General features: G+C 33.1%; 1 protein-coding gene across 1 annotated transcript; it reads right to left on the reverse strand.

Moving 5' to 3' along the window:
* Positions 1-10: 10 nt before the first annotated feature.
* On the reverse strand, positions 11-10,516 carry LOC100260057 (homeobox-leucine zipper protein ATHB-15). Its single transcript, XM_002283967.4, has 18 exons — positions 9,379-10,516; positions 8,816-8,975; positions 8,332-8,432; positions 8,143-8,233; positions 7,818-7,913; positions 7,629-7,742; positions 7,459-7,542; positions 7,189-7,344; positions 6,955-7,029; positions 6,629-6,735; positions 6,361-6,553; positions 4,915-5,100; positions 4,729-4,809; positions 3,720-3,854; positions 3,298-3,623; positions 2,451-2,556; positions 954-1,103; positions 11-450 (listed from the first exon to the last, which is right to left on the reverse strand). Exons 1-18 carry the CDS (start codon positions 9,585-9,587, stop codon positions 304-306), a joined length of 2,517 nt encoding a protein of 838 aa, XP_002284003.2. The 5' UTR covers positions 9,588-10,516; the 3' UTR covers positions 11-303.
* Between the last annotated feature and the right edge of the window lie 13,232 nt (positions 10,517-23,748).

Here is a 23,748-nt window from a genome sequence, read left to right on the forward strand (position 1 = left end):
AATCAGTTCCTGGTTTCAAGCATTTCCTCCATTTTAACAAATAATTACATCAGAGATAATTCTTCTATTCAGGAACTGAAGAGATCATGAAATTACCCAAAATGGAACACAAGGTAGTTTCAGGGTAAATATCTCAACAGCAGGCCTAAAAACATGGGAACATTGGTCCTAATCAGTACTCCAGGGTTTCCACAACAAAAAGACAAACAAGGAACAAAAAAGAAAAAAGAAAAGACGAGAATAATGGTCTTAAGAGTGTTCTAGTACTCTTCATACACTGTACTTTTAGTTCTGGTCAGAAGGTCAGACAAAAGACCAGTTCATAAACATAAAACAGACACAATGGGCGTTCTCTTCCTCATTCAGCACCTTCCATGCCACAGCTCTTTCATATGAGACAGGACGGCCCATGCTTGACAAACAGATACCACCTTGAAGGCAAGCAAAACCCTGCACATAAAGAATCAAAACACAGCTGTTATCTATCCATTAATATCTAATGTTTGGTGCACTTTCACAAAAGATGGTTAAAGCAAAAGACTAAAAAAGTCTGAAATACCCAACTCTCATGCAAGGAAATAACTAATTTTTCTCCCAAGCAGAAATTAGGAAGAAGTGCTCCACATTTTCTGAAAGAAATGGGGACATGTAACTGGAAACAGGCATTTGAATATCCATGGAAATAAAACCTTTATTTAGTTTTTTTTTGTATCCAAAGTGTCTCCTTAATAACTCATAGCATCAATGGCGGGATTTCAAGGAAAGAGATCATGTTTTTCATTATATTGTAGGACTCCAATACTTTGTAAACACTTCATTTGTGACTGATGCTAGTCAGAGTGAGGCAACTGAAAATGAAATGAAATTGCCACAGCGAATCAAACTCCCCCACATCAAACCCAACGTGGAAAAATAAAATAAAAGGAAATCCCATATAAAAGCTACTGGAAGACCTGTTGCATTATCTGAGGGAACTCTGAGCAGAGAGTCTTGCGTCCATGATCATCGAATATCTTCTCCAAAGTAATGTCTTGCAGGGCAACCAAGGTTGTCTCAAGCATATCAAGACCAGCCTGGTTTGCGAAGGTGAATACAGGTAATGCCTGCAGGAATTAAGCACTAAAAGTTATGCTGGCTTTTTGAAAAATCAAGGTAAAACCATAAAAGTATCTTAACATGATAAGCATATCAATGGAAAAACTAAATGCTACAAATATGGCTAGAGATACACAGATGAGATAGCCAAAAAACTGGATCTATAAAGCTCATCCCGGCGATCTAAAGACAGAGAAGTCGACATTTGTGTCTAGTACGATGCTAAAAAATAGACGGTTTGGTACCACATCAAATAATAAATTCTGGATAAAATCACCAATGTTTCAACACAAAACCCTCCAGATGCTTAGGCATTTCCTTGCATGGATAAACTGAACCAACAAAACGCATCATCAGAAATTCATTTTATTGTGTCTAACTTGTTAATGCTGTAACAACTATGGTCTACTCAGTCAAATACAACAAAAGGTCCTACAAATCAGAAACTTCAATTGGACTCCCATCAGATCCAGAGTAGGATTACTGCCCCAAGCATTCCTCTTGTAGTCCCATGTAAAATTTAACATGGGTTAGACAAGGAATAGAACAGAGTAGAAATGCTATATTCCATGTGTATAATGCATACCCATACATAGGAATTGATCTTCTCTATGTGCACATACCGTCGAAACTAAATAAAAACATGTAAGAATTTAACTAATTTAGTTAAAGATCCCTAGAAGGGTTTTGTGGCTGCTTAAGATATCCATATTCATGCCTAAAATGAACCATTAGATCTCTTATATGTTCTCAAGAGTACAGAGAATCATATTACATTAAAAGAGGCAAACACTAAGTCATAACAGTAAGGAAGCTACATACTTCCAGACTCCATGAGGCAAATAATATTGTCAGAAGCCCTATTATCATCCTACTGAAAATCAGGAGGAAGACTAGATTGAAATTGTGGAACACATTTCACAGCACCTCCTTTACTGTCATGTCAGAAGGACAATCGAAGTATTAACACTGTTTCAAAAGTCTACTTAAATCAGATCTATTGTTAGAGAGCTTCCACGAGTTTTCAGAATCAATAATTATATTGTTGGAACTGGGTGTCAAACCACTAAAAATAATCTAAAAATGTCTATGCAATGCACCACATGTAGAAGCAGAAGCCTGACAACACATTCATACCCCTTATGATATATGCTAAACTCCAAAACAATTACTGCCTGTGGCATAGATTATGATAAGTATCAAATCACCACTAGAAGACCTAATTGCCATGGTCATGCATAAAACTACTGCAATATCTGAATGGATATATATAGAACAGTCACTTACATTACCATAAATTTTTTTGATGGAAAAAACGAAGGTTAAAAACCAAAGTAGTATATTAGAAAGCACACCTTCAGAGAGCAGCACATGATAGCATCTGAGAGATGCCACAGTGTTTTTAGGATGGTCTCACTCCCTTCACCACTGGATTTGAGTAGCTCCACACCCAGGTAGCACCTGTGAAACAAGGAAGAAGTATTCAGCTGACCATTTTATGAAATATAGCAAAAGTTTTACAGTGCGTGTCAGGGTTAGGTTACATTGTGACCAACAGACAGATCTACTCAAATTGAAAACTACAGCAACCTTTTAGCTTGATTCCCACAATTCAGAAAGCGGAGTCCAAAAGTTCCATATCCTTGTGATTAAACCAACAATAATATCCTAAAATAGTGTAAAATCATGAACAGTGTGCTATATTTATTTTCATTTTGGCAGGAGAAAACACAAAGCTATTAAGCATATCAATGTGGCAATGCTCCATCAAGTTCATAGATTGTTTGGTTTTAGTTAAGGTGGAAAGGACATGCTAATAGGTTATAATGAAAGCATTTAATCAACACCATTGGATAGAACTTGTTCCCAAAAGGAATATAACCAGCAACTATTAAGTCCATCTTGTTATGCACTGAAAACGTTATACCTTAATTTTTTTTAATTAACCTTTCAAAACTGAGATAAATAAATCCCTCACAAATAAAGAAAATAAAAGGAGATTAATACTTTGAGAGAGGAATATGCACCACCTTAATCAAGCAGTCACATTTTTATCTCTTTCAATATCCTCTTAAAGTTTAAATTGATAAACAAAATCTTAATCTGGCATAATGACTCCCTCTATCTCCTAAAACATCAATAGCAAAGTGTTGCTGTCATCAAGATTCCATACATGCAAGGTAGAGAATTAAAGAGGCACACCTATAGCTGTGACTGATCCAACGAGCAAGTGTGTGCGCTTCAGGAGTGCCCAGTGGTGGTCGAAGACCAGCATGGGAACTTAAATGCGAAGGAGAGAGAGCTAATGCCACCCTCTGAACAGATGATATAATGCTGCGGACATACTGCCGAGCCATGGATGCTACATTTTCTTGTAGGTGGCTTTCAAATGCAAATTCAAATGCAATTGTCATAACAGATCTAGTATTGCCACCATTAACAGAATAATCATTTGATGATCTATTCCCAGCTGGCCCAATCTCAAGAGCAGATGCAAGGTCTAGGGTGCGATTTGGACTGGAGGCTTCCTGCATCATTGGACAATTCATTGATTAAAGAAAAGTCAAAGAAAAAGGCAAGAGAAACTAAAGGAATACAACAGTTAATGTGATTTAAATGCTAACCTTCCCAGAATCAAGAGGGATGATGCGAAAACCAGAAGGCAAAAGAGGTGCATCATCAGCAAAAGAAGCGTCAATGGGAGCAAATATGAGTTCAGCACAGGTGCCAACAGCATTCTCATCCATTCCACTGCATAGCTGTTGAAACAGTGTAAACAGAGACATCAATAATGTCAACAACTAACAGGTCATGATAACAAAAGAAGATACCTACTAAGATAGCATGTTCAACGAACTTCAGAAATCTCAACAGCATGAATTGTCACATATCTGGTAGTGCAAAGGCACAACCAAAAACTTTGAAACAGGAAAACATATGGAAAGGTATGACTTTGGTTTAACACTAGCACCATAAGAAGTGACAGCATAAATAAAACCTGTGATTCCATATTTAAACAGAAGAAAAGCTAATCTCAGCAACAAACTGGCACTGCAATCAAAGTTCTCTAACATTCAGAATAATTACACTCACTCCAAGATAAACAAGCATCATATCCCAAGTACACATGATTGGAACTCAACAAAGAAAATCCAAATAAGATCCAAAAGACACAAATTACCATTTAATTTCAAAACTCTACATGTGTGGTTTAGGAGTTATCTCCTCTTACACATTTTAATGCACTGCTGGAGCCAAATCTAACCCAATTGAGATCAAATAGAATTTTTCAACCCAACTGTAACCTTAAGTGTATAAAAACTTGTCAAAGCACATCCAACAACCCAGCCAAGTCGCAGCACCAATTGTGACTAATGAGACACACACCATCTTCCAGGAAATCCAACTTGGGCATTCTAAGAGAGGAAATTGCACCTAAATGTAGCACTAAATTGAGTGTGTTAAAACCTGTTTGCAGAAAATCCATTTGGAACTCTGAATCTATGCTAGTTCAGAAGAAGGGGCTCTGGACAAGTAGGTTATAGCTTAAAATAGCCTCAGCCTCTTTTTTTTTCCTAATATAGGACAACAAATATAAATACAAGACAAGCAATTTGGAGAAATAATGCTTACTTGCAAGAGAAACATGTCTCTAGGCATCATTGCATCTTCAGGACAATGGCCGACACCTTCCAGCTTAATGACCTCCAAGAACTAATAAGCACAAAAACAAATATCTCATTCACAAGTCTGAAGCAAACATTCTTCAATAATCTTGAATTAGCTTTTAAAATAACAAACTATGAATAGATTGCTTGCCTCTTCATGCTCAATAGTGTGAGCCAGTGGAAGTATGACTTGGCTCCCAAAACTTCCAACTCGAGACCCTGGCAAACTACAGGGACCAACTTTTACAGCTGCAGCTGAGTAAGCATCAATATTGTTGTCTGCCCATTCTGATCTGTGCTCCCGCAGAAACCTAAGAAGTATTGCTGGAGGCACATTCTGAAAATGATAAATAGTGAACAGAACATCAGAACAAGATATAAAGCCTTTAAACAAAAAGATTAATATCAAGAAAATGGAGGCCCCCAACCATGACCAATTGAGCCACAATCAATGTCTTCGTATTTTTCACAAGGGGATGCAACCCAGCCTTCTGCAACCCAAGAACCAAACCAAACTTGTTTGGTTTGGTTCTCAATTGAGAACTAGGGTAATTGGAATCAACACTAGAAATGGACCATTATGCTTGTGCTAAAAAGGAGCAAAAAGAGTTAGCAGATATAGGAACCAGGATTTCCCTTCCTAGACACAAGGTGCACAAAAGGTGCTAAAGCAAAAACATTACATTGTGGGTACTGTCTCATATTCACTGTACAGAGAAACCTCCCCTCTGCCATCCAGTATAAATTAATACTACCCCAACCTCCCCAAGCTTTTCACAGTAAATTTAGTAGGACTTCACATCAACCCAATATCATGCTACTTGGATATGAGTTCGTTAATGACTTCCAAGGGAAAGGTTGAGACATGAGCTTGGTTATTTACTCCTACCTTTTAACAATAATTGGCGTACTCTTTACTTAGTTAAGTAATTGCTATTATTCTTATTTGGTTTCATTTAATCTACTACATGGTTTGTTTTGGAAAACACAAATTCATGGTCTGGTTCGAATGAAAAAAAAATATCAACAAGCCAGCTTTTGGTCAAATAAGTTCTTATTTGCTGCCAGTCGGATATCCAGCATAGATAACTACAAAGACAGCTTTGACAATTTAGAGGGCAAGATAATGATTACTGCAACACTTGCAAGACAGATTAGATAATACAAGGTCTGAAAACTCAGCAATAACCTGTTGGATGAGGAAAAGAAAAGTAAATTCTACAAGCAAGTGGAACAAAGACAAATGTTGGTTTCCCCATGTAAGCAAATTATGAACTTCTTCCTCTAGTATGATAGGGAACACGTCTTAACACTGAGCTACATATGCAATGGCACGTGCTTTAAGAGAAGGCCCAGGAAAAGACTTATGGACCAAATTTACATTTACTTGTTTTAATTTGCTAAATTAAATGAAAGGATAGAACCATAGTAAACTTCCTCAATAATGCTTGGACAGCATTTGTCAAATTGATAGGTGAATTTACAAATCCAATGTGGCATTATATAAACACAACAAAGAAATATAGAATTCAATGAACTTTTTATCAATAGTTCCCATTAATCATCCAGAACATTTGAAAATTTTCAGTGTACTAACCTGCAAAAGCATTGATGCTTTAGCGCATAACACAGCATTGCTGACTGCAGGAAATCCATTAGCAAAGGAAAGATTTAAGCCTGTTAGTTTCTCAGGAGATGAGTTCACAAGGATGGTAACGTCATCAATGCCATCATTTCCCATCATTGACCACCCTTCATCAGTAAACCCATTGAGAGCCTCATTAAAACCTCTGCAAGAAATCATATATTAGAATCTGAAACAAGAAATGTGCAAGCCACCATCAAATGACTAAAAATGCAACCACCTGCTCAGCCTCTGGCTAAGCGCTCGCAGTGCTGCAGGTCGTCTACCCCAACCAGTGACATTAGACTGAGAAACCTCCTGAGCTATTTGTCTCAGCTGGCGCAAAGCCTGCAAAAAAATGAGACTATTAAAATAGGAGACCCTCCTACCAGACCAATTTACAAAAGCATCATTTTTAAGTATGAAAGTATCTCTTTTGGCTGATTACAAATGTCCTTGAAGATAAAAGATCATTCAGGATATCACTGGTTAGCTAACACATACATCGTATCTGAGAGTAGCAGTTAAAAGTTATAAATTCACCCACAGGAAAAAAAATAGTCATACCGCCATTGTTGTTTTTTGAGCAAGCACTGTTGATGATTCATACAGAGGACGCAACACTTCAGGCACACTCCATGGCTAGGAGATGAAATGAACATGATAAAGTCATCATCCAGTTTTTGATAGTCAAATGTTTCATAATCAAGTACAGGAAACATGATGAACTAAACATATAAGGTTAACATTTGTGTATCAACTAATAAAAAACTACATAAAAATAAGGATGAGGTTTCTTACCTCTAAATCCATATGATCAACAATATGTATGATTGAACCACCCCCTTCACAAGGTCTTATCAAGTAGCCACTTGGCAGCATTTCTGCTCTCACAAAATGCTGCACTGGTGGCATGCTTGGACCATTCTGAGTATTTTTAAGTGATCTTTCACAGACCTGAGCATTACATCAGAAAATTTGAATGACTTCAAGATAGTTGATTGATGGGAGGAAAACAATAGAACAAGGCTAAGAGGACAATTCAGTCAAGACGACTTTATGAACACATACCACAAGACTTCCATCCTCCATAACAGAAGTATAACGTAACAACCAGAAGTCACGAGCAGGCGCCAACGTAGTAGGCGCATAGAGCTAAGTCACAAAATTTCAAAAGCATAATAAGCAGTTGTGCATAAAACCTCAACCAGTTGAACAATTATTTAACAATGATCACCTACCTGCATGTAAAGCAGCTCAATAGTTCCACCATTTGCAGTGGGCAACACATTCAGCACATCCACAGCTCGGCAATCGCGAAACCAGGATGGCCGATCCTTGAGGATCTCTGCAACCTGAATGGAATGAAGCCAATTAATTATTTAATAAGCTGCAGAAAGGAAGAAACAAAAAGATAAAACCCAACTTACCCTTGTAGGCTCTAGACCCACCAGGCCGCAGGCTCGTGCTGCCACTCCAGTGCAACCATGAGAAATAGCAACGATTCCAATGGAATCCGGACCAGGCTGCACACGTCATACAAAGTTTTCAAAGGAAAATACTATCAACCAAGTCATGGAGAGAGAAATTTCGGCAGCAAAAGTTATAAAGGAATACCCCTTAGATAAGTCACACACTTCAAGAGAATATTGGTTGCATTGAGTATTAAATTATTCCATTTTGCCAATATAAAAATAATTAATTATTTAAATAATTAATAGATAATATATGTAAAATAAAGGTACTGAAAGATACCTTCATTCCAGGCATTTGGACCCACTCTACAGCAGTTCCAGTGGCCTTTGAAAGAAACTCTGTTAAAGTCTCTTCTGCAATGGACAAAAGCCTGGAAAAAATATTAGCATAAACTTATAAGCCACACACAACAAGGTGGTCACAAAGCACGATGACAGAAAAGGACCTAACAACCATATCCCCACTAACCCTGCAGGACTAGCATCCCTGGGCGGATGCTGAGGGGTCAAGTGGTGTTGACCGCTCGTCACCACCGACTCACAACTTGTGTCTTTTGTGGCAAGCGTTGTCTGCAAGAATGCCAAGAAAACAACCGCATCAAAAAACCCAGATAATTCAAAAGTAAAAACAAAAGACAACAACTACAGCATTATGAAAGAAAAAAAAGGGGGAGTCTGAATTTGGTAGCCAAGAAACCACAGGAAAACAAGGGAAAATAAAAATTAAGACTTTAGATTTGCACTTTTTTGGTTCACAAATAAATGAAATAATCAACTTGAAATTTTGCATAATCATCTGAATTAAGTTGAGGGTTCTCCATATATCTACTCCTATCATAAAATCTACTTTATTCAGAAGAATCAGAACCTTTAAAAAAAAAGAAAAAGAAAACGGAAAAAAATCATCAGAGACAATATGGCTGGAGACGAGAAAGCATATAAGGAGTTCTCACGTTCTGGGTATGTTGGCGGAAGTAGCCATTCTCATACACCAGTTGAGACACCTGCTTCTGCAACCTATCATTCTCCTCCATCAAAAGCTTGTTCATGGCGGTCAGCTTCCTATTCACAGCTTGGAGGCGAGACGCCTCTTTCCTCTGCTTCTCTCGGCATCTGTAAAAAGCGAAACAGAAATGCAAATGACAATGTTCTTAAGCATGCGGGACTATTAATTAATGCTTGACTGGGGTATTCAAATAAAACCATCTATTCCAGTTCAGACGAATAATGTTCCCATACCAGAAAATATCATATTAAAAGATAAAATTTCCTTCCCCATCCTCAATTTTGTAACGAACCATGGTAAATATGTAAACAGACTTGGTTGGTTGACGGGAAAATGTAGAGGCGAAGGAACAATAGCTCTGAAACCAAACTTTGTGTTAACTTACCGCAACTTCATGCGACATAAAACATTAAGAACCAAATTAATTTTGCTTTCTTTTCCTGCATTTTCTCATCAACCAACCAGAGGGGTGCATCAAAAAGCTAAACTAAATCAGCAGCAAAACCAAACCTTCTGTTCTGGAACCAAACTTTGATTTGCTTGGGCTCAATATTGGACAGAATCGGACATTCCCGAATCAGCTGTTGGCGCCGAATAGAACTGGGTTTCGGGCACTCATGATAGAGCCTCTCCAGGGCTTCAACCTGCTCAGGTGTATACCTCACATACTTGCCATTATCCATTATGCCTTTACCATCCTTGCAGGACATTGCCATCATCACTTCAACTCCAAAAACCCACGAAGATTATCCGAAACGCAAACAACTCTCTTCTTCTATAGCGATTTCAAGCTCTGAACCGCCAATCCTAATACTTATGCAGCCTTTGAGTTAAACTTCTTCCAAAGCTTCGATATTTGAACAGTTCAAATACCCAGAACTGTAAGCAGTTATCCTTGTTTTCTCACCACGAAGCAGCGCCAAACACAAGAAAATGCAAATCTTTCGAGATCAGGGCTTTAAACCGACAACGATCTCAGCGTTACTCAAAGCACTGAAAACGTTTCCTCAAACCACCAAAAACAAAACCTCCAAAAGCATTTTTTTCACTCACAACCGCTACCACTTTCTCCCCAAAGGCACCGCCTCAACGAGTCGCCGACTCAACTCAGCTACCACTCACCATTCCCGATCCGAAACCCCTCCTAAATCTATCCACCCCCACCCAGATCTAAACCTCCCGAACCACAACCACCCAGAAAACCGACTCAAACGAGTCAGAGATCTCCGAGCCCCGGACTCAGCCTCCGATACCCATCGTCCCTAACCCCCGAATCATATCACACAGAAAACACTCGTAACGTTCGATCCCGCTTCCATGACTATGCCAATACCCCGAATCAGAAGAAGGAACGGAGAAACTGTGAGAAAATCCTAGGTAAAAACAAGAAAAAGTAGGTGGATTTGGGGTTTGTGTCTAGGTTTCTTCATATCTGAGTAGCAGAAGGGGAGGTGGGGGTGGTGGTAGTGGCGAAGCTGAGGATTCTGTTTTTCATTGGATCGTCACTTTCGGCTCTTCACTGCACTGTGGCGGAAAAAATGAAGACCTGGGTTCTGGAAAAATAGGAGAGAGAGATTTTTACGTTACCGAAAATACCCTTGTGTTTTTTTTGGAATTGAATGCCCGGGAAAGTTGTCGGAATTGCTGAATTACCATAAGGGGATGTTGGAGATGGTCGTTGTCGGTTGTAATACCGAAATTACCCCCCTTTGGTTGGTAAAGTTAGTTGTCGACTTTATCCAACGAAAGTAACCAAATAAATGTTTTTATGTTTTGTAAATATTTTTATGTTGTGTTATTTAATTATGAAAAAAAATTGTTTACAAGTTTATTACTTTTTCGCATTTTTAAAATAATTCTTAAAATAAATATTTTTTATTACATTAAAATTGATAGTTAAAAGCATTTCTAATATTTTTAATATTTGATAAATAAAAAATTTTAAATATTAAAAAAAATATTTAAAACATTTTTATTGTTAAATGCTTTTTTATGTGTTTGTTTTTTTAAAATCGTTATTCCACATTTTAAAAAATATATTTGATAGTGATTTTACTCAAAAGATTTTTAGATCATTTATCAAATATTTATTTAGAAAAACATAATTTTTCAACATATTTTTAAAAATTTTAAAAATATTTTCTAAAATTTATTAAACACCAAATTTCTTTTTCTAAAACATATTTTAAGTTAAAAGTGTTTCATAAAATCACGACTAAACCACTCTAAATATTACTCGATAACTTTATTTTTATTTTAGAAGATAAAAATATTTAAAGGAAGAAAAATATTTTACATTTAAATTTTTTTTATAAAAATCAGAGTTATATACATATTTATAAAATTGGAAAAGGCCTTTATCATTATAGACAAACATTGGAGAAGAAGTGCAAAAGAAAAAAGATAATAATAATAAATTTAAATCTAATAAATTATTTTTATATATTATTCTAAATTTATTTTATTCATTTTTTTCTTTTAATGTACAAATTAAAAAATTTAAAATGTATCATTTTTTATTAATTTTTACATTTTTATATAAAAATAAATGTGAGAAAATTAAAAATAGGAATTATTTCTTTTTGTTTTTGTTTTTGTTTTTCTTTTTCTTTTATAGAAATCATCTCATTATAGATGAAAAGATGAAAGGGCATTTGGGAGAGAGCGCGGCACCAAAAGTGGAGCAAACAGATAAAAAAGGAAAAGGGCAAAAGGAGGAAAATAAGGAGAAGAAGAGGGGCAAAAGAGGAAAGAAGGAGAAGCTTAAAAAAAACAAAAGGAGAGAGAGAGAGGGTGGGGGGTTTTGCGTGGGACACAGAGGACAGAATGATGAGGAATTTGCATGCGTCTCGATATTTAGGTCACATACTAAATTCTTATTTCCTTTATTTTATTTATTTCTATTATTTATTATTTATTATTATTAATTGAATCTTATTTTATTATTTATCGATAAGGGCCAGGCCTACGTCATCATCACACTCATCTTATCATCCCTATCTATCCATCTATCTGTATTCAACTGTATAACATGGTCGCATACATGACATGATGTGATGTGACAAGACGTTTGACATGCGTCTGATGATGATGGATGGTGGGTGTGATGTTATGTGTGTAGGGACATGTCACTGCTTACACATACCTGCATCATCACCTCTCGATGCTTCTGCCATATCACACCGTTGCAGGGCTTCAATCTACATCCGCTTGCACCGGATTACAAATTTTACTGCAAAATCTTTTTCTTACTTGGACTTAATATTGGATTAAAAAAATTCAAATCATAATAAAATTATTTTAGGAATAATTTATTTTTTAAATATGCATAATTTATGTTATTAACTTGAACACATCATTAATTGGGGCCCACACTGTCCTCGAGATTTGGGGAAGTTGTAATCATATCCACCGTCCATAACGCTGACATCTTAGATCATCTCCTCACGCTTGTCCACCCATCACAATCTCCTCACGTCATGCTCCCATCCACCGCATCACATGCTATGCATTCCGATGAATTCACCATCTCATCAGTCACCACTGTATAATATTACATTCATACATGCGACATTTCCACATACATGCCATGCGATGCCAAGTCATGTCCGACGTGGCGGAGGTTTCAGAGAGGACAAGCACGAGCCGACAGGGGCCCAATGGGGCCACTTAGGGCACTGATATGGCGGGTGACGTGGCGAAGATTTCTGGAGAATCGGGGCGGACGGCGGGAGCACGGTTGTAACGTGAACACGTATGGCGTGTTTTAGATGGGGGGCACGCCTGACATGCGCTGGATATGAGGCATGATAGCGGCGGGAGCGGCAGCTGTGCTAAAGTCCACCTGGTGCGTAATATTCACTCGTTCCGTACAACGTTGTCTCCGGCATTGATGAGGGAAGATCAGTGTTATAAAGACCGAGTCAGCGGTTGAACCGGATAAACGAATTATTAGTTCGGCGGTCTTTATTGAATAGCCGTTCACGATTAAGTCTATTGGATTCAAACATTAACGAACAAAATTCTTGACTGAATCATTTTATGAAAATTTATTATCATTTTCTACTCCTCCCTTTTATTTTTCAAACTTGATAAATTTTTTAATTTTTTTTAATAGAATATTTTAATAATAAATGTTAATCATTTTTAAGTGAAAATTAAAAAATAATAATTATACAAATACGAGAATTGATTGGAAATTTAAAAATTATAAAATAAAATTAATTTTTTACAACAGTTATTAAAATTTCTGAGGCACATTCTTAATTTTAAAACATATATTCAATCTATAACCCAATAATGATACATAAAAACAATGAATCTAAACTCGATATCTTATACAAATTAAAGTCGTAATAAAAAAATTAATTCTTTTATCATATTATTATAATTATAATTAGAGGTTCAAATTTTTCCGTTTATGTAGCATATGAAAAATGATGATAACTTGACTTATATTATGGTACAGAATGTCATGTGCAAGTATGGGTTAGTTTGGTATACATTACGAGTCAATATCCTAACCATTTAAACTTTTAGAAAAATTTATTAATAAGCTCGACGAAAGTAATAACTTGACTTATATTATGGTATTAAATGACATGTGCAGATACATATTAGTTTGGTATATATTACGAGTCAACATCCTAACCGTTTAAACTTTTAGAAAAAATTATTAATAAGTTCGACGAAAATAATAACTTGACTTATATTATGGTATTAAATGACATGTGCAGATACGTATTAGTTTGGTATATATTACGAGTCAACATCCTAACCGTCTAAACAAAAAACTAATTAATAAATTCCATGACGATTTGACTTTAACATTAATTTAATAAAATAGGTTAAATCAATAACAAATACCAAATTGATTAGGACTACACCTTAGATATTAATAACAATAATGATGATGAATAAAACAAAACCCAATAAACAAAATGTGTCACACATTTTTCTCAATCCACACCGTCCAAAATCGTTAATGAAAAATGGATGAAGATGGGCATATTCCCAACAAATTTGCAGTTGGGCTTTATCAATAATTATCAATCACTGAAGAATGATCCGAGAAGCATCCATGAGAGGCCTATTGATGATTCATCATGGAGGTGGTTTGGCCCTACCCCATCCTCCAGGCCAAGTCGAATCCAGGCTACTTCCATGAAGGAGAGACGCATTTGGACTACTACTACTACACAATGGGCAGCACCAATTTTTTTCAATCATATCCATACTTCGATTCAAAGGGGGTGACCACATGTGGAGGATGTTTCCTATTTCAATTATTTCACACAATTTCTTGATTTTGTCATGTATAAATAATTTATCATATGCTTTGACATTACTTACTATGATTGTATTAAAATAATTGGTGTTATGACATAAATTTATTTTTGGTCCAATCTAATAAATTTATTAGTAAATGACAGAGTGATGAAGAGAGATTTAATAATGTATTGTCAACATTCTACATGCAATTAATTTGTATATTATTTACTGTAATTATATTAAAATAATAAGTAATGATAATTAGCCTTTTTTTTTCATGATCAATGATAGAGATGGAGAGATCAACAATGATATAAATATTTTTTTAATTATGTTCTTGAGTTTTATAAATATTAAATATGTTTGATTGTTTTTATTTTTATTAGTAGCTATTAATGTAAAAATAAAATAAAATATATATTTGATAATGATATAATAGTAATATATATATATACATTTTGGTATTTTTATGACTTTTGCATTTTTTTTTATACTAACTTATTTGTGTAAAAACTAATGAGACAAGCATTATGAACCTAACAATGCACATACACGAGCAAAAAATAAAGGAAAAAACAAAATTTTTAACGTGGTTTAATGATCAATGTAATCTTTACATCTATGAGGTGTACCAACACTCAATGATTCACTAATCAAAATGAATAAGAAGAGTTAGTAATCCCTACATTTACGAGATACACCAACACTCAATAATTCATTAATCAAAATAAATAAGAAGAGTTACAACTATGAAATTCTAAAAAAATCTCTCAATTACGGTCATACCGTGAGTTAATCGAACAACTTGACTCTCATTATCTCAAGTGAAGTGTAACAAAACTAATTCAAACTTTATAATTCAATAACCACATGTGATTTTATTAAAAGGCTTATTTGACAAAATTATCATAAATAGTTCTAAAACTATATGTTTGTTAACCATAGATGTTTAAATCAGTTTTAATCATTTTTAAGAACAAGATTTTGTTAAAAACTCAAATATTAAATAAATAAAAAAGAAACCATGCTTGAAGTTATCATGTATTTATATACAATGAAAAGGTTTATAAAGTTATCTTTATATTTTAATATTTTTTTTTCAATATATATATATATATATATATATATATATTTAAAAAAAAAAAAAAAAACACATGTTAAAGTTGTGCTAAAAAACCATCAATTTTTTAAACAAATTCTGAAAGGTTTTTTGGGATAAAAAAAATTATTGGAAATTTTTTAAATTAGAAAAGTGTTTACAATTTTATAAAATAGAAAACTGTAAAAACAATTATCGAAAATGATTTTTGAATGTATTTCTCTAATATTTTATATAATCAAAGTCTATTTAAGAAACTAAAATATTTTTAACTTGTTTTCCATGTTTTAAAAAAATAACTTTTATATATAATATTTTATTTTTAATCATTTTTTCATATTCATATAATTATTTTTTAAAATAAATCTTATAAAATAAGTAAAAGTAACTAAAAAAATATTATTTGAAAACATTTTGTTTTTTAGTTGTCAAAATCGTATTTTCTTATATTTCTATTATGGAGATTAAAAGACTGCCTTTGAAAATCGTTAAAAAAATTCCTTAAATATCCATTGTAAAAATTGTTTAAAAAAATAGAAAAAAATCTTTATATTTTAAAACTTTTGTATACCATTCTAGCGGATATTTTTAAACTTATTTTAAATTTCATCTCATAATTTTGAAAAATAATGAAACACATACTAAGTATGAAAAGTTTAAAAAGGGTATAAGTATGATCTTTCCATGACATGATTCAATAAAATATCTAAGTTGGTATTGAGTTTGTAAATCCATGCATCAAATTTTTGGACTCCAATATTTTTTACAAAGAATTCTATAAGATTGAATTAAATGAAACTTTAATCTTAACATACATATTTGGTAGGGATGGCAATGGGGCTGGTCTTTTCGGGTATCCGTCCCGCCCAGTCCCTAATGAGACGGAGTTTAATTTTAATAAACGGGTTTGACACGGGTTTGGGGATTTTTTTTAAAACTCGGGGCGGGTTTGAGTATTGCCCCACCCCGTCCCGATTATATATAAAATTTAAATTAAATTAAATTAAATTTTATTATTTTTAATTAAATTAAATTAATTTTTATTTTATTATTTTTAATATATAGATAATAATAAAATATTTTTAATAAAATAAGTTATAAAAAATATAATAATTTAATTATTTATAAAATATATTTATTTTAATATAATTAAAAATTTTAAAAGTAATCTTTAAAAAAAAAATTAAAATTAAAAAAAAAATTAAACGGGGCGGGTATTAGAATTTATCATATTCGTCCGTCTCGCCCCGTTTAATTTTTTAAATGGGATGGGGATGAGAATTGTTTCAAATAAACGGGGCGGGTTGGGATGGGGATGACCGTTGTCATCCCTAATATTTGGGCCACTATATCATTTACAAAGAATCTCTTATCAAAACATTATTTCTAACTCTAAATTTTAAATTCATGCTCTTCTATTTTCCTTCACTTTCCATCACTTTCTCTCCAAATCAATACCATTTTTATGGACATTTTTCTTTTATAAATACATTCTTATCCATTTTTGTGTTTTTTTTCCCTAGGGTTTTGTTGGGTTTTTGTTTTATTTGATGATAACTCCTTATTTCTTCTTTGCTCATGTTTTCTTTTGACCCTTTGATCTTGGGATTAATAGTAATAGTAATAGTAATTATTATTATTATTATTGTTGTTATAATTATTATTATTTAGAATAAGTTAATTTTCCGGGTTTAATTCGATTTTTTTTTAAATACATGCATGGTATTATTTTATTGTTTTTTCTGTAAGTAGTAAGTACATTGTTTGAATGAATGTTTCAACATTCATGAATGTGAAATCCTGTAGACAAAGAGTGTGGCATTGGGAAATGGGGTATGTATATGGAGAATGTGTGGATATTAATATATTGCTAAGAGGATTGGAGGAGAGTTGGCCATTGTTTGCCTGTATTTGAGTGATGAAATGATAATTGATATGCCTTGGATTTCTCTGGACAGGGATGAGGTGGGTGAGAACCGAAACAGACGTGGGAATTGGCTGCTTCTAGAGGTGATTGAGAAGTACAAGCAAAAATGGCCCTTAATGTCTTGCAAATTGGTAGAATAAGAGGAAAACGGTGTTTGGAAAAAGTTTAACTCCTGGTTTTGAATACGGTTTTTGAAAAATGTTGTATGATATTTGGTAAATAATTTAAAATATTTTTAACATATTTTTAAATATATTTTAAAAATAACTTCCATATCTAATACTTTATTTTTAATCATTCTACATATTTTTATAATTATTTTTTAAAATAATTTTTAGAAAACAAATGAAAAAAAAATTAAAAGATGTTTGAATAGAAAACAGAAAACCGTTTTTAGTTATCATATGTGTTTTCTTATCTTTTTGTTTCGAAAAATAAAAAACTATTATCGAAAATAATTACCATATAAACCCTTGATATTATTGTATTTGATAAATCAAAATAAATTAAGGTAAACGGAAATAAGAGTAGGTTGATAAGTTAATTACAAATAATGGAGTTAGTAGCTTGATAGATGTTATTACTCTATTCCCTAAAAACATTTTGAATAACTTTAAACTTTTATAATAATCGAAAGTTCACTTATTTTTCTAATCTAGATTTACTATTTATTTTTTAATGAATTTTTTAGGTTATCGATCAATTCGAAGCTTTGCAATAGGGATTATTTTGGAGCATCGATTACAAGCATCAGACTTACTTAAACCTCTTGTTATGATGATTATTAAAAACTTAAGAAATACAATATGATACAATAATATGAATTAAATTATATACAAAATATTTCCCATTTGGAGGGATGAATGATGATGAGTTTGGAAATTTAGAAGTTATTGAGAGCAAATTTATCAACTATCCAAAGAGCAAATGTCTAAAAGGAAAGTTGGCTAACTCTTGTGTTGAATCCATTGAGGGCATTTTCTTGTTGGATAGTGATTCCATGATGATGGGTGATGGTGATGATGCTAATTTGAAGGTGCCTTGGCTCTGATCTGCAGTATACAGTAGACTTATACAAAAGTGTACAAGCAGTTAAAGCCATCAAGTAGCTACTTGAGGTGGATGGCTTTTGCTTTGTGTGATAGAGTACAACTTTCTTGACTCAACTCATACATGTCCTCCCATGATACATTGTTGGTCTTCAGCCTCAGGGTTTGATCGTGAAATTTGAATCAATCTTATTGCGTTACGCAAGGAAAGTTGAAAGCTTTTATAGTTGTTGTATTTTAACCCTTTTATAATTCAAATGAAAAAATTATGTGCAGTCATTATTATAATTTTTTTTATCTTTATTTGATTAGAGGATTTTACGGCGTTAGTATGATCCGTGGATATAGGATCACATTCATCGTCTAACTATATTAACTTTTTTTTCTTATTTTATTTTTGCTCGTTTGTGCAACTACATTAACATTTTAATGGTGATTCAAAAAACAGAATTGAGGCACAAACAAATAAGACAAACTTGAGTATTAAATTGTTGAGTTTGAACTTTCAAATTCAATTGTGCTCGAATATAATTTATAGCATAAGAATAAAATAGTTTGGAAAATTGTAGAATGCAAACCCCACTAGAAGATTAGAATCATGTCATGTAGGACCCATTTGGTATGAATTTTTGTGAATTCTAACATGGTCTAAAACGTGGTAGTTATTTAGTTTAATCAAAGTTCAACAAAGTTTTGTAGGTAGTGGGAAACCTTTTTTGTGATGCTTTTAGAAGACATAACCTTTGAAATATTGAATGGTTATTTGGCAATTCTTTCTCCATAGTGATTTTCAACTTCTCTTCAAATCATGATGGCATGTCATGTATTCATCTAACATAAGGTACCAATGGAACTGTGGGCAAGTTCATCATTCGTTGGGTTATGCAGAATTGGTTCAAGAAAGTTATCCCCCAAAGCAAATTTCATTGGAAACAAATTGGAAACTCTGAGAAGTGGTGTGTTTTCCAATCATTTTGCAGGTCCCAACTCGGAATAGAAAAGTTTTTCCAGCACTAAGACCGGTTCAAGTGGATTTGTACCATTTGAGGAGGCAGATTTCCACAAACTTAGTCCCCAAACATACCCACAAATCAGGAAAGAATGAGGTATATAGATTTTGGTAGAATACAAATGGTTTTCAAAGAGAAAAGAACAAGAGGATGTCATTTACAAATGGTAGAAGTAATTTAAGAAATCCATTGATGTGATTATTTTTCTCGAGAATTGAAGTAGGGTTTTAAAGTTTTGATCTTCATTATGTTAGCGATTGACCCAAAAGCTTAAATGGTTGATCTTGAACGTGGAGTATTATAAGTATAATAATTTGATGAGTAGATGGAAAATAAGGGAATCAAGAGACTTGAACTCGAGACTTTGAATACCAAAGTTTGAATGTAATGTTAAACTTTCAATTAGTCTAAAAACTTTTAATAAAAGTGGTAAAGTTTGATATAATTTGTCAACACAATTCAAATTTGATAAATTTTTTATTAATTTAAATCAAATATAATTATGTTTGAGTCAAATTCGTATCAATTTGCATAACTTTATCGATTGACATATTGTTATTGTGTTCACTTGTAGAATATGAATTTGACTTGAATTAATCTATTTAATAATCATAACTTATTCAATCAGTATTTGATTCATAAAATTCAATTGTGAATAAATAAGTCAATTAAATCATAAATATGTCAGATTGAAAGGTTAATTATATTGACTCCAATGACACCTAATTTGACTTGATTATTAGATATGATTTAATTATCAAATAAGTTATACGATACGAAGTTCATGCTTTGTATTGTATATGTCTAGATCTATCTAGTTAAGTGCTTGACTTTTTACTCGATATAAATAGTACCCATTGTTATCACCTTTAGTAATGGACCAACACTATATATTATACTAATAAAATAAACTTAGAGATAAAATCTAGGGTGAAAAATGGAATTAAGTATGAGATAGTAGAACCGACATGTAGGTAGACCAAGAACATGCAAGTTGGTGACACTTCTATTTAGTGGGCACCAAGGCCAGGTGGAGTGGTCTTGTGGGTCATGGTTGCTTTTATCCTGCTTGGTAGCTTTTGTGGGGGTGGTTGTGATAATACCATTCCAAGTAGTTGAAATTTTTATCTGTTGTAATACCAAAAAACCAAGATATGGGTCTTATTCATTTTCTTACATTTGGAAAGTATCATGTCCCTTTACTTCACTTGGATAAGTAGTTATGGCTGAAATTATTCAGCTAAAAAGTTTCAGACTTTGGACCGCAATTAAATAAATGAAGGTTGCTAAACAGTTTACCTGTCATTGTTGATGCTTCCTTCCTCCTCTCTTACTTAGAGGATATGGAAATTAGGTACCTTTTGGGCAATCATGGCACTTCTAGTTTGCTACACTTAGAAAGATGTAACCGCAATTGTCTATTGTTTTGCAATAGGAAAAGCTCTGATACCAATTGTGATAGTTGTTATTACATCGAGATGAAATTTAAATCGGATGATTACAAAAAAAAATAGGTATGGTAATTATTTTGGGTTTATTAGTAAATTGATGTCCATATTCATTGAGAGGTTGATAATAAGAGTTTGAGAAGATAGTCTTATTTGGGGGTCAATTTTTTTTTTTAATTAGTTTTGAAATAGTTTTTTGTAAAATAATTTTTATAAACCAATAATTTATTATAAATTACCATTGTAATAGACAAAAGTTGAACATCTCTTTCTCTACATTCTTTGGACTTGTTATGAAATAATGAAAATAGGTAATAAGAAAAACATAATATAAACACATAGACTTATATGAAAACCTTATACGAGAAAAATTACGAGTAGAGGAAAAAAGAAATCCATTATATCAAAACAACATAACCTTAAAATCATAGATCATCACACACACATATATATAATCTCATTATTATACCTTTACTTTAAATATCACACCGTGAGCTTTTCGGGTCAAACCAAATATAATTCAAGTGAACAAATTCCATCAAGACTTATTTGATAACTATTATTGAATACGATTTTATGTTGTTCAGAATAGAAAATAGTTTTCTAATACATAAAACATGATTGATGAACTTTAAATAGAAAATATTTTTTTGATAATTTGTTTTGAAAATATAATTTTTAAAATAAATTTTAAATGTTTTTAATTGTTTTATGTATAATGTTTTGAGTAATAATTAAAGATACAAAGAATATTTTAAAATTGTTAGGATAATATTTTATTAAGAATAAATCAAGAAAATTATTTTTCATATTTAAATGCTAATTATATTTTAAAAATAATGGTTGAGAATTGTTTTAAAAATGTTGAAAACCCACCGGACGGGATTAACTTTTGGCCGATGGAAAGGGAGATTAGGGTTTTACTTTTAAAGTTGGCATTGGATTGGGCTCATGCTTGCTTCAAATTGGGTCAAATACGGCCCAAACCAAATTCATTTATTTGTTATGGACCCATTTAAATGTTTACAACACTAGAAAAAATGGGCTTCCTTTTAAGTTCTTGGGCCTTCTTATGATTATTATGAATTTGGACTCATCCAATTTTTGTCATTCCAAATGGGCTTCTGGACCTATTCATCTTTGGTTAAAGTGGGCCTCATGTCCCGCGCCGTGTTATCAAAAGTGGACCAATTCGGCCCACAAACCACTCAATGCAACCTTTGCTCGTAATCGAGAATATTTTTTTCTTCAATATTTAGCTTCTACCCATTTACCTACATACAAATGATTTCATTTGAGTGAAAATTTGTACCATTTTACTAGAGTGAGGGGAGGAACAAGAAGACATTGAATACTTACTCACATGGCATGATTCGTGCTATTATAGTTATTATCAACTATTTGGGTTAATTTATTAGGTTATCTTCCTTCTCATATGGACTTAGACACAATCGGTATTGATTGAGATTGATGTCAAACCCGATTCATTGACTTAATTTACTTTAGGAAATGTAGCCCATGTCGATCCACCTAAGGGTAGCATGCGTATAATTTTTAATAAAAAATTATGAAAAAAAAAAAATTTTTGTAAGGTGACAACATATGATAAATAACGAATTTATGTATGAAAATTTGTATGAATCTTATCATTTCGATGTCTATAATTCTACATATTACGTTGACACTTTTCGGTCCGTGGAAGCAAGACCTAAGGCGTGGGAAATGAAATAAGCCTACCCTAAATAAACCTTTTAATCTTAATTATTTTTTTGGTTTGCCCTAGTAAACGGCACACAAGGGGGTGAAGTCACGTGAGGTGTCTCCCAGCCACGTGACTGCTCTACACGTGCTGCCATGTTCGCAATAAAACTTGAAGTTGGGCGAAGACACGTGTGGGGGTGGGGGAGCGAGCATCAAAGAAAGACTATTGAGAATCCACCGATTCCAGCCACGTGGAATTGAGCACCTCTTGGTTGGCCTTTTAACACCCACCCTAATCCCCTCACATGCTTGCTGACACCTCCTCCACCTTTGTCACGTGCTGAGTGGACCCCACATCCCATTACTATTTTTAAAAATTCCCCACAATTAAAAAATTTTGAAATTCTTAAAAAAAATGAGAAAGTTATCTAACAGTAATTATTAAACCGTGAACAAACCTTATCCACTCTCCAACGTCGACTCACCTTGGGATCCCTCTAGCAATCGGGGCCCACCTGGCTATTTCCCCTCTCTCTGTAGGAAAATGTTCCGTGTCACGTACACGTTACGCGCGTGGAATTTGTTCTGTAATAACTTTTCAAAAATCAGGTATAAAAATCTTTTATTATATCAAAATTTAAAAATATTTTTTAATTATAAAAAATAAATTCATATTTTTTATATGAGGGTTATTACAATATATAGAAATTCTTATTATTTTCTATTTTTAAAAATAAAAAATATGAAAAATATGGAATGAATAATTATTTGCTTTAAATTTTATTATAAATAATTTAGAAAATTAAAATTTAATATTTTTTGAGTGTCATTATGTATATATAAATATAAGATAGTTGGATTTAATATATTATAATTTAATTTTGAAAATTATTTTATGCACTTACTCTAAATCATGAATTTTAGGTAATTTATTTATTATTTTTAAAAATAAATTTTTTATGTAAAATTAGAAAATTTGTAATCCTACAAATGGCGTAAGCTTCACGCGCGTGGACAGCATGTATTTAGCTCGGGACAAGCTTTTAATCCTACATGGAAGGTAAGGTAAAAAGTGAAAACCCCGAATGGGCCACGTGTATGAAATCCGGACCGTTGGTTGAATTAAGTTGAGCTGTAACCGTCGTGCTCGAACGTGTGTACAGAATATAATAACAGGTAAGATAAGGGTAGGAAAAGGTAAATAAAAGAAATAAAATAAAGAAAAAAATCAGAGGGATAAAAATAAAAAAAATAAAAAAAATTGCACAATTCCCCAGAAAAACTAATTAAAGAGCAGAGGAATCCGGCTGTAAACTTGGACACTAATGGAAGTGTCACAGCGACAAAGCCTGCAAGATCTATTCTTAAGGGGTTG

The sequence above is a fragment of the Vitis vinifera genome, chromosome 9 (assembly GCF_030704535.1).
Source record: "Vitis vinifera cultivar Pinot Noir 40024 chromosome 9, ASM3070453v1".
Lineage (NCBI taxonomy): Eukaryota > Viridiplantae > Streptophyta > Magnoliopsida > Vitales > Vitaceae > Vitis > Vitis vinifera.

Excerpts from the sequence above, each read along its gene's own strand:
- LOC100260057 (XM_002283967.4), bottom strand. The coding sequence starts at position 9,587 with ATGATGGCAATGTCCTGCAAGGATGGTAAAGGCATAATGGATAATGGC. Across the intron at positions 7,743-7,817 it reads TGGGTCTAGAGCCTACAAGG|GTTGCAGAGATCCTCAAGGA; the intron begins GTAAGTTGGGTT and ends CATTCCATTCAG. Across the intron at positions 6,554-6,628 it reads CTTAGCCAGAGGCTGAGCAG|AGGTTTTAATGAGGCTCTCA; the intron begins GTGGTTGCATTT and ends GATTTCTTGCAG.